This window comes from Callorhinus ursinus, unplaced genomic scaffold (genome assembly GCF_003265705.2).
Source record: "Callorhinus ursinus isolate GAN/ISIS: 27379988/994484 unplaced genomic scaffold, GSC_fseal_2.0 scaffold25, whole genome shotgun sequence".
Classification (NCBI taxonomy): domain Eukaryota; kingdom Metazoa; phylum Chordata; class Mammalia; order Carnivora; family Otariidae; genus Callorhinus; species Callorhinus ursinus.
The window spans coordinates 24374509-24390841 of record NW_027397087.1 but is presented as its reverse complement, the minus strand read 5'-3'; the positions used below and the strand labels follow the sequence as shown (position 1 = coordinate 24390841).

The following is a 16333-nucleotide window of genomic DNA, read 5'->3' as shown; positions in this document are numbered from 1 at the left end:
TCGGCTCAGGTCATGATCCTGGAGTCCCTGGATCGAGTCCTGCATTGGGCTCCCTGCTCGGCGGGGAGTCTGCTTCTCTCTCTGACCCTCCCCCCTCTCATGTGCTCTCTCTCTCTCATTCTTTCTCTCTCAAATAAATAAAATCTTAAAAAAAAATAAAAAAGGACTAAGTAAAGTTGTCATTGTGTACTGATATTATCCTATGTATAGAAGATCCCAAAGAATCAGTCAAAAAACTGTTGGAATTAAGCAACAATTTCAGTAAAGTGACAGGATATAAGATCAACATACAGAAATCAATTGCATTCCTTTATATAATGATGAAGCATCTAAAAATGAAATAAAGAGAAGCATCCCATTCACAGTAGCACCAAAAACAATAAAACACTTAGGAATAAATTCAACCAGGGAAGTGAAAGATCTATAAATAACCTTGCTGAAATAAACTGAAGAAAACCCAATGGTTTGGAAAGACATTCCGTGTTCAAAACAATTAATATTGTTAAAATGGCCATACTCAAAGCCATCTACAGATTGAACACAATCTCTGTCAAATTTCCAAAGGCATTCTTCACAGAAATAGAAGAAACAATCCTAAAATTTATGTGGAACCACAAAAGATCCCAAATAGACAAAGAATTTTGGGGGGGAAAAAAACAAAGCCAGAGGTATCATACTTCCAAATTTCAAAGTACAGTACAAAGCCATAGTTATAAAAACAGTATGGTACTGGCACAAAAATAGACACACTGACCAATAGAATAGAATAAAGAGCCCAGAATTAAATCATGTCATATGTAATATTCAACAAGGGAGTCAAGAATACCTAATGGGGGAAAGAATAGTCTCTTCAACAAATGGTGTGGGGAAAACGGGATTAACACTAGCAGAACAATGAAATTGGACCCCTGTTCTCACACCACTCACAAAAATTAACTTGAAATGGATCAAAGGGTTAAACCTAAGTCCTGATACCATAAAACTCATAGAAGAAAATGTAGGGAAAGAACATCATCAACATTTGTATCAGCAATAATTTGGGAGTGGGGAATGATGCCAAATGCAAACAACAACAAAAATCAACAAATGGGATTACATCAAACTCAAAGCTTCTGTATAGCAAAAGAAACAATTAACATAATGAAAAGACAACCTACAGAATGGGAGAAATTTTTGCAAACCATATATTGGATAAGGGGTTACTATCTAAATATATAAAGAACTCCATCAACTCAATAACAACAAAAAAATCTGATTAAAAAATGGGCAGAACTATGTCGACATTTCTTCAAAAAATGACATCAAAATAGCCGACACATGTAAAGATGGCCAACATCACTAATCATCAGAGAAATGCAAATCAAAACTGCAAAGAGCTATCACCTCACACATGTTAGAATGGCTATCATCAAGGGGTGCCTGTATGGTGCAGTCAGTTAACCGTCCCAGTCGTGGTTTTGGCTCAGGTCGTGATCTCAAGGTCATGGGATCGAGCCCCACGTCGGGCTCAGCAGAGTCTGCTTGGGATTCTCTCTCTTTCTCTCTCCCCTTTTGCCCTCTCTCTCAAATCAATAAATCTTGAAAAGAAAAAGTTAAAAAAAAAAAAAAAGAATGGCCATCATTAAGAAGATAAGAGACAACAGGTGTTGGCAAGGATGTGGTGAAAAGGGAAGCCTATACATTATTGGTGGGAATGTAAATTGGCCAACAACTACGGGAAACAATATGGAGGTTCTTCAAAAACTTAAAAATAGATCTATCATATAACCCAGCAATTCCACTTCTGGGTATATACCCAAAGGAAATGAAAAGAGGATTTTGACAACATATATTCACTCCCATGTTTATCACACTATTATACACAACAGCCAAACTATGGAAACAACCCAAATGCCCAACAACAGATGAATGGATAAAAAAGATGTGGTACATAAACACAATAAAATATTAATCAGCCACAGAGAAAGAAGGTATCCTTCTATTTTTGACAACATGGATGGACCTTGAGCACATTATCCTAAGTGAAATAAGTCAAAGGATAACAAGTACTGTATGATATCACTTACATGTTTTATCTAAAAAAGTTAAACCTGTAAAAAACAGAAAGTAAAATGGTGGTTGTCAGAGGATAGGGGTAAGAGTGATAGTTTTTAAGGGTACAAACTTTAACAAGTAGAAAATAAGCCTTATAGATCTAATACACAGTATGGCTATAGATAATACTATTATACTATAATTATGTAATGTGATAAATAGCACTACATCGGCAGTCCTATAAATGTATCAACATGCTGCGCACTGTAAACTTACACAATGTTACGCATCAAATTTATTCAGTAAAAAAAAGAAAGTTTAACTTGAAATGGATTACAGACCTAACTGTAAGAATAAAACCATGACACATCTAGAAGAGAAATCTTATTGATCCCAGATTTAAATTTTTGATTGGATACCTGAAATGTAGATGAAAAACTTCAGAAGTATAATAAGTGGCTTAAAAAGGAAGGAGGTCATTAGAATATGTTAGGTATGCAAAAGCTTACTGAATTTTGTGGAATGAAATCTTAAGGGGCCTAAATCTAAAAGGCAGTGATTAAATACAAACAAGGCACATTTTAATTTGGCCTTCAAATCCTGTCCGTAGAATAAACCACCTCTAGAAAGCTGCAGTTTTTCAATTTGACTGAAACTATTCTTTTGGTAAATCAAAAGCACAGAAAGAGAAGCTTCAGAAAATTTCAGACCATACCTTTGACCTTTTAATGGATGATCTAGTACCCCAGTTCCACCCCAATGGAAAAAAAACAAAACACCGATGAGGCAAGTTTTCAAATGCTTAGTCCCAGAATGTGACTTTAAAGGATTTCCTGTAGCTTCCCTATGCTGAGATTTGGATTCTGTCAAGGGTAGTCTTAAACAAATACTTAAGTCTAGGAGGACTGATAACTACTCTCCACATTAAAGGAGTCAAGAATGGCATGCAAATGTGTGACTGCTTCCATAATTTTGAAATAAGAGAACAGGCTTTGGGGTAGACAGGTTTAGTTTAAAAGTTCAACACTGCCAATAGCAGTGACCTCTTGCAAGTTGCATAATCTTTCAAGTTTCTGTTTCTTTAACTGACAGTATCAGTCTCCTAAAACTGTTAGGAAGATTAAGAAGATAAACACTGCAATGCCTGATACATAGTAATAGCCTAATAAATGTAGAGTATGGTTGTTCTAATAATTAGTAGGAACCAGTGAGCTCCCTGTTCCAAGGACTGGGACATTCAGTGAAACGCCAGGATTCAGGGGCTACTATATTTCATTTACCTTATCACCTTTTATTTATAGTGACTTATTTAGCAATGTTGGCAGTCCAAAGAAAAGTCCTCCAAAGAATGAAGAGGCCTTCACTAGAGGCCTCTGGCTGGCTCAGTCAGTAGAGTGTGAGACTCTTGATCTTGGGGTCAAGAGCTCAAGCCCTACAGTGGGCCTAGAGCTTACTTAAAAAAAAGCAGCAGCAGCAGCCTTCTTTAAAGGTGACGTCATGTCAGCCTTTGCCTGAGTTGCCTGAAGGGTAATAGAATATGCCACCCCAAAATATGCTTCTTTGTATTATTTTGAGCTGATTATTTTGAGAAACAGCAGACCCAGGAGTTCTGAAAACAGAATAGAAATTACCCTTTTGTAATGGAAATTTAAATTTATAAAGGAAATCTTCCTTTATTTCAAAAAGAGAATGACTAAATCATGAGAATCTTGTCAGTGGAGAAGACACCAACTTAAAGATTTTAATATGCATAACAAACCTTACTTTTGTTTACTATATGTTTCCTGGTTACTTCCCCTGACCTGATCTCCCCCACACTCTTCTTTCATCTTTATCTGAAATGGTATTTAAGCCAGAGTTCTAAGCAAAGTGAGAGTTAATGCATCTTTCCCTATCTCCCACGTGTACATGAGGTGTACATGTTAATAAATATTTTTTTCTTCTTAATCTGCCTTATGTTACAGGGGCCTCAAGCTAAGAACTTACAAGGGTAGAAGGAAAATTATTTTTTCTTCCCTGACCCTTTGTTGAAGGTGCTGACTTTGGTCTGGCTGACTCTTTGTCCTCTGCTCTTGACTTGTGCTTACTTTTAAAATTTAATGTCACAACTTCAGTCCAAATATGGTCCTTCCTATAAAGTCTAGGTGCCTGGGTCTCCCGGTATATTTTATTCTTGATAAATGCATAACCAAACTAGTCTTCAAGGAGAACATGCCACAATTTCCAGTTTTAGAATTCACTATTATATTATTCTATGTATTAAGTTTGCTTGTTGCACATTTTTCACTATGGGTCATTCTGAGTGCAGGTTGATCCCAGCCCTTATAGCAGGATCAGCATTGTATCTGGAGAGAACAGAAAAATGTTTGCTTTTATGGGGCTTAAGTAGCCTTCTTAAGCTCCTTAATCAAAGCCTTTCTTAAAGTTCTTGGCTTGGTTAAAAAAAAAAAAGTTTCCCCTAGTCTATTATTGTTACAATTTATTGTTTGTTATATATCTCATACTTTATATGCAGTAACTTTAAACTTTGTAACAAGGTATAAATCATTACATTTTAGAGATAAGAAAACAGGCTATGTAGTGTTAACTTGCTCTAAGACTAGAGAGTACAAAAAAAGGCCTGATTTTTCAGATTTTTGCAGGTTTGAAACAGATGTGACTTCAAAAGTCCAGGGTCAGAATTTGAACACAGACCTGGTCTACACCTATATGTCCCCTTCCAGATATATCTGTGAGCACAGCCTCTGGAGTCAGACTGCTTGGCTTCAAATCTCAGCTCCAACAAATTAATAGGTGTCTACTTCATGGGATAATGTAGAGTGAGGAAAGAGACCCTGCAAGGGAAGGTATGAAACAGGGAAGAACAATGCTGCTTACTCTAGTTTTGTTGAAGCTGCTGTTCCCTAAGCATTCTTCCATTGACTCTGGGAGAATGCAGGATGATGCCCAAGGAAAATCAGAGGCAGGGATAAAAGATGAGGAATTTTGGTTCCGTCTATCTACATAACTTATATGCTATAGGAGAAAACCAATTCAATAATTCAATTTACTTATTTTACTTAATTAAAGGACAGGCAAGCAATAACTATATAATAGAGAGATCTTTAAAAATTCCTCTAAATAGATATTCAAGTTCATTTCAAGTGCCAATGATCATGTAATGTGCCAAGAAAATCAAGATGAGTAAAATTTGATTCCTGTTCTTAAAAGGCTCACAGTCTAGCCTAAGTGCTATAACCAAGAGGAGGTCAACAAAACACTATGTGTAATGATTAATTCTGCTTAGAGGGCTGTGGTGTCTAAGAAAACTTTCACAAAAATGTCAGACATTAGCCAGTCTGGACATTAAATTGTTGGACAGAAACTTTACATTAGGGTTGGCTTAGTATAAAGATAAATTGACCCCTTCTCAGCTCTAACTTAGTCTTCCAAGAGGATAAAAGTCAGATATAATGATCTACCATTGGGATCAGGTAGTTAACTATTGTATGGTTTACAGTTAATAGTGTGTGTGTGTTTAAAGATTTTATTTATTTGACAGAGAGAGACACAGCGAAGAGAGGGAACACAAGCAAGGGGAGTGGGAGAGGGAGAAGCAGGCTTCCCGCTGAGCAGGGAGCCTGATGTGGGGCTCGATCCCAGGACCCTGGGATCACGACCCGAGCCAAAGGCAGACGCTCAACGACTGAGCTACCCAGGTGCCCCGAGTTTTTGTTCATTGCCTCGGGTGGGTAAAAATCTGTCTTTATCAAGAGTTAGTCCAAATATTCTAAGAGTTAATCCTAGGTAAATGTGAATCAATATGTCAATTCCCCATCTCTCCATTTCCCCACTTTGTAAAAAGTACCTTAATGAGATGAATATACATAGCAGAAAGACTGTTTGGTCTAAATATCAAAGTTTATTGAAATAAAATATAATCTATAATAAAAAATACTAAGGGTGTTATCACTGGTTACAGTTTTAAGTACATTAACAAAAAAATCCAACATTTTAATCCAAGAATGACACTATCCTTGTGGTACAGTAACAAACGTGAAATTAAATGTTGAATAATACTGAATAACTCTGTCAGAAATATTTTATACTTTCCCATCTATGTTCAGTATGCCTTTTTTAGGAATATCCTCCAAAAGTGAAACTTTTGAAACTTGTTTAAGACATAGTTTTTAGAATTAAATAGTTTTAACACAATTAGCATTTAAAACAAGTAACTTTCTTTCATAGAGATTCAGTTCAATTCTAAGTTGGGTAGATGCTTTTAGGTGTCATTTGAAAAATGTATTTCAACGCTGTTTTGTCTCAGTCTCTACAGTTGCTATTAGTCTCACATTGCAATTAAAGGGGGTCATAAAGCAAAATGAATGAGTTAGAAGTAGAAAGGGCGTTAAGAGAGCAAAGCAAAGGAGGATAGAACCAGCACTCATACCCTGTATGTTTAAACTCTTTAAGAACTCTATTTCAATTGGCCACTCTTGGCCCTAACCCAAGAGAGCTATGATATGTCACGACAACTTTCTGACCCAAGGAGTTGGACATTAAAGTGGAGGAAGGAAATTTGTTTCTTCTTACTACATTTCAAGATCACTTGCTCTGTAGTCATGATACTACTTCACTTGCTATTCCCCCCAAAATTGGCCACATCCAATTATTCTGCACAATTCAAGGAAAAAGACTCACATGCACAAACTTTAGGAAATGACTTTCAGGTACCTCTAAAGTGTCACAAGTGAAGATTATCCCTTTTGCTGACTGTTGTGTAGCTATCATACATCAGTCTTCTATCATATTGTCCTACTTGTGATGTGTGGGCCTGTGAAAACAGTGGTTGTCATTTTACTAAGGAAAATTGCTTTTTAACAAAAACCATTTTTCAAAGTCCCATCTTTAAAAATCTATAGAGCTGTGATATCCTATGTGCTCTGGGAAAAAAAAATGATTACCTCATACAACTAAGATGTAAAAAGGAATAAAAACTGACAAAATCGAGACACCCCGGACAGATCTTCAAAGATTAAATGCCAATCTTAGTCTTTAAACATATTGTTAGTTAGAACTACTCTATAGTGGTATTTCAGCAATAATGCCCATTTGGACAGGTCACTGATTTGGGAATTTAAATGGGCATTTCAATTTCCTGACTTCCTATTTAAAGGTGTGACTACTAGACCCAAAGAAGCCAGCATCACCTTCAGAATTTTGCTTTGTGCATCCTCTAATCTAGGAGGCATCTCTGCCTCTCAAAGCACTATACTGCAATGAGGAAGGATATAAAGTTTTTAAAGTTAATGATAAATTATTAAGTGATTTGAAAAAAATTCTTAAAATTAGTATCAAATAAAGTAGATGCATTGTAGAATAATACTAGAACTTTTTGTCTTTTAAATCTACAGTGATTTATAGTTTAGGTTTTGTATTTCTGCCATGGTATTTCAATACCTTATCTGGGATAGTACCATGTTCTCAAAAATACCAGTTATAGGCAGAGAAGTCTAAATCTCAGGACAGTAGGACAAAGCTGAACTTGGTAATAGTTCAGCTATTATTGAAGACTTTGGCCCAATTTCTAATAACAGAGACACTGGGATTAAGTAACAGACATGTGTAAACTAAAATTTAGATAGATCTTCAAAAGAAGTTAAAATTACCTGGGTCCTGCAATCTGTCCCTCAGACTCCATTATCTCTATTTTGCAATTTTTTTGGCCAAGAAGGCTTCGATTTTAAACTTTAGTTTGTTTTAAAGTGTTACCTGAGAAAAGTTACTTAGTTCTTCATGAGATTTTCTCAGCAGCTGTAGAAGTGTTGGATATCACAGCAAAACAAAACAAACACCACTATATTCCCAGAGAACCGAAGAACTCTGATTTTTAGTCACTTTCTAAAAGGAATTTATCTGCACATTATCAAATAACATTTTATACTAAAAAACAGATATAATTCAAATAGCTCTAAAAATGACAGTACTTGACAGACCTAAATGAATTCCATCCATGCACAAAAGTTTACATATATGTATTAGTAACCTGATACCACTATACTTCGTTCCATGGAGAAAAAGGCAAAGAGAATCTAAGTATTTAGATATATGAAAGATACTGGAAAAAATAGACTTTTAATGCTTCTTAAACTCTCAAAATAATCTCAATTTTGATCAAAACACAAAAGCAACCACAAAATACATTTTGGGAAGAGATGATGCCATACTCAAAGACAAGATAATTCTACAAATTTTAACAGCATTAAAAAAACTGACTTTAAGAAATACTGTCATTGGGAAAAAGTTCTGCACACTCAAGAACAAAAACCATAATATTTATGATTATTTAAGTCGTATTCTGAGCTTATACTATGCCCTTTATTCAGGAGTATAAAGCACTAAAAAAATGAGCATCTTTTACATATTTAGAATAAACTGAGGCACAGAAAGTTTGCCCATTTTGGAAAGATAAAAGCCAGATTTTTAGACCTAAAACAGTTCAGACTTCCAACATTTCCACATTTGCAGTTCCTTAAAATACAAATTATGTACTATCTTTAATGCCTCCATGTTATTTTATCAAGCATTAATAAGTTTACAATGATAGTTTAAGTTGTATGCCCAAGTATTGTGACAGGTAAAGCCTGTTAATTTTCCCATATTTTAAAATAACTGGTATATTTAATAGGAAATTAAGTGAAATGTAATAATCAGTTTGCTTTTTTGCTTAAAAGAATTTTTTTTTTTAATAAATGAGTTAGAGGACAGCCCTGGAAATTCTCGCCTTGATTATTTCTCCAGTAAGACTTGACAGATATCTGCTTCATATGCCAACATTAATATAGGGACTATAACAATTCTTTACTTAAATATCTATTTGACTTCTAGTCTTCCTTCCTCTCAAGATCTTTCTTAGTGACCTGAACTGGTGATTCAGTAAAAACAAAGTATTAGGTTTTTGTGCAAGTACAAAATGGTTAATGTTGGGTTCAGTCATCTAATCTCTGATACTGATTTGCTTAATTAAGCTAAGATCAAGAAGTATGAGGAAGAATTTGAAATATAATATGGGGTAAGTTGTCAAATACAAGACACTAAAACAAAATACATTCCAAAACCTAATCCTAAATTTAAATCTATGCCTCATTCGACCGCTAAACTGACACCTTGAAACATGGAAGAAGTTACATCACCTAAGCATATTGGACCAGCATATTACAGGAAGCAGCCAATGCAAATTTTAGCTGCCTCAAACTGCTTAATGTATGTACATATGTATGTGTGTGTATTCTTAAATGGTAATTCTTAAATTTGAGGGACAGTTCAAATGATAATAGAAATCATGGATCCTTGCTTCAGAAACACACACACACATACTTTTAATGTTGATAACCTATTGTAAATCACAGCATTATTAATTCAATGGGATTACACATCAGGACAATTTTCATACTGGTAAGGAAGACTGGTCACTAAACTTAAGAAATAGCCTTTGAAAGTACAATAAAGTATAGTGACCATATCCACTCATTCATATCTCTTTTGCTAAATCTAATAGTGATTAGTTGATGCAAATGTGTCCCTAATCTAGCCTATAAATATTAACAACAAAAATGTTTAAGTTCTAACTTCTGCTAGCAGTTCATGTAACAGTTTTCAAAACACTGAAGGAAAGACTTGAATATACCACTATCAAATTCCAATGTACCCAAACCAGCAATGAAATGTCTGAATATATAATTTGTTGCCTTGAGCAAAATACAAGAAAATAAAGACAATGGCTCTAACCTTCAAGGATGGGAAAGCAGTATCTCCAAGAAGTTTAATAGAACTGAACATTTAATTTTTTCCTCACAGTAATCAAAGCAAACATTTTATCATTATTACTCTTGGTATATTAAACTGAACTCCAGGAATGTAAGAAAGTCTGACTTGGAAATATTACATAGAAAAAAGGTTGAATTAATAAACACATGACATTTTTTAGTTATTTTTTATAAGTATACATTGACATCTACTTATCTGATAGCAGCACTGCTGGTTTTGAGTTTTTTTTTCTTCCAAGGGGAATGCAGAATGGCAGTATTATCTTTGGAACAAATTAAGAAGATAGTAACAAATAACAGAAGAATAACTTTTACACATATATTTTTCAAGGGTAATAAATAGATAAGTATATAATTATGGAAAAATATGCCTCAAATATGCTTTTTAAAATTTCTCAGGATTTACTGTTTTGCTTTTTCTTATTAAAATATAATGCACTATCACTACTATCTGTTCTAGGAAAAACAAACCCTGAGGTTTGAGTTTCCTCCTTCAACCAATAGAGTGATATCAAGAGTAAGCTTGGACTAAGGTCAACTGCAAGAGCCAACAGAGAATTCTGTAGTACATTTGATTACTTTACCAATGTACACATATTGTAGGTTATTAACTAGAGACTCACCAAATATTTTGTATCAAAGTTTTATACCCCAAACAGGTTCTATGATGATTTATCATGCTACCATAGGAAATCTGAAGGAATAAACAAATGGTATAACATAACCAGACATGAAATGCAGAAGGACATGACATAAAAGATATAGCTTGACCCTGGATTTTCCCTTAGAATAACTCCTTCCATAAATAAGACTTTACTTTTTATTTTTACATATAGACTCATCCTATAAGTGGTCTTGGATCATGGAGAATGTTAAGGACATAGCTTAAGAACTCTAGACCACATGAACATTCTCCAAGTGGATGCTCAGGTTAGATTAAGACGCTCTTAAAGAAATTTACTGAGGCTTAGAATGTAAATCACATGACTACTTGCAGCAGCAATAGTCTTTTCAAAAATAACTAAAACAAACTTTTAAATATAAAGCATATAAAAAGGACTATTAAGGATAGTAGAAATACAGGAAAATATGTGTTGCCTCATAATAAAGTTCAATAAATATTTCTTTCTGAATCCTATAAACACTACAAGATGTTATAGGTCTATTTGGTTCCCATAAGTTAAAAAAAATCTGATTGCTTTTACATAAATTCCTCCCAATTCTTATCTATTTTCAAACAGATTTTTATTAATGCTTTTTCACTAGACTCAGAGATTATTTCTAACTTCCTTTCAGAAATGTGCTTTTTTGTTGGCTTTAATAAGTATACTTAATTTTCCAGCAAATAAACATGATTTAAATTTTAAGGTTCAAGGTAATTCTAGAAAAAGGTAGACATTGAACTATCTGCTTTTCTACATCCCATATTTACAAGGCCTAGCATCCACGCTGGTTTCCTTCTTATACTCAGTTATCACACTGTCAATAAATAGTAACTGTAGTACAAGTTACCTATATTAAAGATTTCAAAATTCCTCAAAATTTCACAAGACTACAAAGTCATTAATATCTGATTTGGATAGAATATGAGTATTAGTGTTATGCAATTTTTTGCTATTGGAAAAGAAATACAAATTATTTTTTTCTATCTAAATTAAACCCAAGCTCCGTTATCAGTTCTCAAGATAATATCTAAAATGTACATTCCTAAAGAAAGGTAAAGCTGTTCAAGGGCTGAACTAGTCCAATACAGGATTAAGGGTTATTTATTTATTTATTTCTGTTATTTTTTTTGTCTCGGTTCTTTTGTTGTTTGTGTTTGTTTTTGTTTTCTTTTCACATCCCTATATTAAACCCCTGGTTTCTCTTGGATTAGATCATAATTTAACATTGTAAAAATTAATTTCAGAAACTACTGTGCTAATATTTAGATTTCAGGAAGGAATCAGACAAAATAAGTTATCTCCATTCATTGTTAGAACAGAAGATAAAATAGCTTACTAACTGATATGAGTTATGAATGTCACTATGACACAAAATTTGCTGTGATTTGCTTATTTGGCTACAAGTGCAGTATTTTTCATGAATGATAACACACAGCATTTCCAACTTGTAACATGAAACTCCAGCTCATAAAGAGTGTACTGTGTGACTTGAAAAAGTCTGATTGTAACTAAGTAACAACCTTTCCCCTGAAAAACATGAACAAAATCCATTGGGAAATCAGGCACAGACGGTATTTATCGGTTTTTCTTCCTTTCCTCGTGTGGTTTTGTTTCTCAAGACATATAGATGCATCCAACAGAATCCAACACTTGTTACAAAATGACACAGCTATTTTTGTCCTTTTCTTTATCTTTTTCTCGAGGTTCCTTTCGTTTACGTTCACTATTCCCAGGTTGTCTTCTACTTGGAGAGGCTTGTGCTGGCTGGCTTTGCTTTAAGAAAAATAAACAGGAAGAAATTACCTCAACTTTCTAAGGTGCTTAATCATAGTTATCTAGAAGGAAAAACCACAAGAGTGAAAGGAATCATTAATGGAAAAAAAAGTTATTTGTATACAGATTTGTTATGTTACATGGTATCTGAATAACTGCCCCTGTCATTTTGGATAGATCTAATTAATGTATCCATTATTCTAAGTAAATGGAATTTCAAACAATAAATAATATATAGGATTATATTCCCTGAAACCTCAAATTCAAGAAATATTTATGTTAAAGTTTAGAAAATGTTAAAGAAGGTGACATTGGTAAATTAAGTTCCCTAAGATCTCATTAAACTATAATAAACAGATTTTAAAGAAAAACGAAAATCCTGAGAACTTTGAGTGTGAAATAAGTGTATTCTGTGAAATAAGAGAATGTAAGAGAACGTTTTTAATGAAAAGCTACTCATAACGTGGTAGGTTTTAACTTTTAAGCTTGGAATAGTCATTATTTGAATTAGGAATAGAAATACTTAGTTTAATGGAGACCTCTATGTTTAAAGTTTCGTCAGACCTTAGAGTGCACCTTGTTTTCTTAAACACCCAAGTCAAAGGAACCATTCTGGCATGGTACAGTTAAACATAAAAGAAGGGAAATATTTTTTTCATTTAATAAAATGAGATTTAATATAAAGGAACCCACTTAATAATCACATTTTCAGTGCATAATACGTTTAGGAAAAGTGGAAAGGTGCTAATAACCTTTGTTAAATACTTAGTACATGTCAGACATTGGGTTAAGTACTAACATTATTTGTTCTTACCCACAAACCTAAGAGTTAAGCATTATCTTTTATTTTCAAGATAGGGAAAATGAGGCTAAGAGAGGTAAAGGACTTTGTCCAAGGTGTTACAACTAGCACAGGGAGACAGAAGCAGGAAATGCAATCCATTTCTATCTGGCTCTGAAGTCTACATTCTTCCCAGCAGTACTTCATACTGCCCTCTAATTGTTACAAAAGACTTTGTTCCCGTTCGTTTATATTCTTTGGATATACAATTTAAAAAATACATTTGATTCGATTGCACCAAAAATAATAAAATACTTAGAAAAAAACTTAACCAAAGAGATGAAAGATCTGTACTCTGAAAACTATAAAGCACTGATGAAAGAAATTGAAGACAACACAAAGAAATGTAAAGACATTCCATGCTCATGGATTGGAAGAACAAATATTAAAATGTCTATACTACGCATAGCAATCTACAGATTTAATGCGATCCCTATCAAAATTCCAACAGCATTTTTCACAGAGCTAGAACAAACAATCCTAAAATTTGCATGAAACCACAAAAGACCCTGAATAGCCAAAGTAATCTTGGAAAAGAAAAACAAAACCGGAGGTCTCATAATTCCAGACTTCAAGTTATATTACAGAGTAGTAGTAATCAACAGTATGATTAGGGTGCCTGGCTGGCTCAGTCAGAAGAGCATGCCACTCTTGATCTCAGGGTCATGAGTTTGAGCCCCATGTTTGGTGTGGACATTACTTAAATTAAAAAAACAAACAAACAAAACAGTGTATACTGGCACAAAAATAGACACATACATCAATGGAAAAGAATAGAAAACACAGAAATAAACCTACAGTTATATGGTCAAATAATCTTTGACAAAGGAGGAAAGAATATGCAACAGGAAAAAGTCTCTTCGACAAATGGTGTTGGGAAAACTGGACAACTACATGCAAAAGAATGAAACTGGACAACTTTCTTACACCATACATAAAAATAAACTCAAAACAGATTAAGGACCTAAATGTGAGAGCTGAAATCATAAAAATACTAGAAGAGAGCACAGGCAGTAATTTCTCTGACATCAGCCATAATAACATCTTTCTAGATATGTCTCCTGAGGCAAGGGAAACAAAATAAAAATAAACTATTGGGACTACATCAAAATAAAAAATCTGCACAGCAAAGGAAACAATCAATAAAACTAAAAGACAAGCTACTGAATGGGAAAAGGTATTTGTTAATGACATATCTGATAAAGGGTTAGTATCCAAAATATATAAAGAACTTCTACAACTCAACACCAAGAAAACAAATAATCCAATTAAAAATAGGCAGAAGGGGTGCCTGGGTGGCTCAGTCGGTTGGGCATTTGACTCTTGGTTCGGCTCGGGTTGTAGTCTCACAGTCGTGGGACAGAGCCCCATGTTGGGCTCTGCATTCAGGGCAGAGTCTGCTTCAGATCTTCTCTCCCTCTCCCTCCCACATGCTCCCTTTCCTTTAAGTAAATAATTTAAAAAGTTAAAAATGGGCAGAAGACATAAACAGGCATTTCTCCAAAGAAGACATACAGATGGCCAATAGACACATGAAAAGACACTCCACATCAGTCATCATCAGGGAAATACAAATCAAAACCACAATGAGATATCACCTCATATCTGTTAGAATGGCTAAATTAAAAAACATAAGAAACAACAAGTGTTGGTAAGGATGTGGAGAAAAAGGAACCCTCATGCACTGGTGGGAATACAGACTGATGAAGCTACTATGGAAAGCACTGTGGAGGTTCCTCAAAAAATTAAGAATAGCACTACCATATGACCCAGCAATTACACTACTGGGCATTTACCCAAAGAATACAAAATACTAATTCAAAGGGATACATGCACTCCTATGTTTACTGTAACATTATTTATAATAGCCAAATTATGGAAGCCACCTAAGTGTCCATCAGTAGATGAATAGATAAAGAATACGTGGTATACACAATGGAATATTATTCAGCCATGAAAAAGAATGGAATCTTGCCATTTGCAACAACATGGATGGAGCTAGAGAGTATAAAACTAAGTGAAATAAGCCAGTCAGAGAAAGACAAATACTGTATGATTTCACTCATATGTGTAATTAAGAAACAAAACTAAATGAAAAAAGAAAAAAAAAGAGACAAATCCAAAAATAAACTCTTAACTATAGAGAACAGACAGATGCTTCCCAGAGAGGAGGTGGATGAAGAGGGGGGAATGGGGGAAATATGTGAAGGGAATTAAAAGTACACTTAGCTTGACAAGCACTGAGTAATGTATAGAATTGTTAAATCACTATGTTGTACACCTGAAACTAATATAACACTGTGTTAACTACACTGGAATTAAAAAACAAAAACAAAAACAACTGAAGGGGCGCCTGGGTGGCTCAGTCGGTTAAGCTTCGACTCTTGATCTCAGCTCAGGTCCTGATCTCAGGGTCGTGAGTTCAAGCCCCGCGTTGGGCTCCACACTGGGCGTGGAGCCTACTTAAAAAACAAAACAAACAAAACAAAAACAAAACTGAAAATTCTTGCCATCAGAAACTCAGAAAAAATAATTTCACTAAATGAGAAATATATTAAGATAATCATAAACTTATGACAATGCCATAAAACCATGGGTGCTAAAATGCTAACATAACTCGAGTCAATACCTAATTTAAAAATATTTATCTCAGTACAAATTTCTTTGTTGCTAAAGTGATCATTGTATTTAAGAATCAGAACAATAGTTTTTACCTGGGCCTGTGTAGAAGCAGAAGCAGCAGCTGCTGCTGCTTGTTCCTGTTCCTGATAATATTGAGAAGCCCGTCTATCTTCTTCTTCTTGGAGTTTCTTTGCTAGTTCTAAATCACTGATTCCTTCAGGTATTTGTTCCCAATTGATCTCTTGGCTCTGCTGCTCTTGTTGTAGAGACAATGCCATAAGGTAGTCCTAAGAAATTAAATTATAACCATCTTTAGCTATGAAATTTAACTGAAGGACTGAGGAGTATAAATATAGAGGTTATACCTACAGAACTATGAGAAAAGCTTTTTAAAAACATACCAGAGTTTAAATATAAAAACTAAAGTTACCTAAGTATTTCTGTTTGAGAGCTATAATTTCAGTGATGCTGCCATTGTTCTAAATATTCTTGGAATTCATTTAAAATTATTTCTAGAACTAGCATATAAGGCATTCAAGAAAGCTGTAAAAACAACTCACCTGAAAAAACACCCCCCCCCCCACCGCAAAACT

General features: G+C 34.3%; 1 protein-coding gene and 1 pseudogene across 4 annotated transcripts in view; both read right to left on the bottom strand.

Annotated features, from left to right (window-relative positions):
* Positions 1-16333, bottom strand: part of LOC112832848 (ATP synthase peripheral stalk subunit d, mitochondrial pseudogene) — a 407341-nt pseudogene that overhangs the window by 309297 nt on the left and 81711 nt on the right.
* The window catches only part of MINDY2 (MINDY lysine 48 deubiquitinase 2), a 72928-nt gene continuing 62510 nt past the window's right edge, over positions 5916-16333 (bottom strand). For 2 of the 4 annotated variants that reach the window (XM_025884045.2, XM_073877084.1), the window contains 2 exons: positions 15833-16027; positions 5916-12277 (listed from right to left, as the gene is read on the bottom strand). In XM_025884045.2, the coding sequence (XP_025739830.1) occupies positions 12158-12277; positions 15833-16027 (315 nt within the window). In that variant the 3' untranslated portion in view covers positions 5916-12157. The other 2 variants (XM_073877083.1, XM_073877082.1) reach the window with 2 other exon arrangements.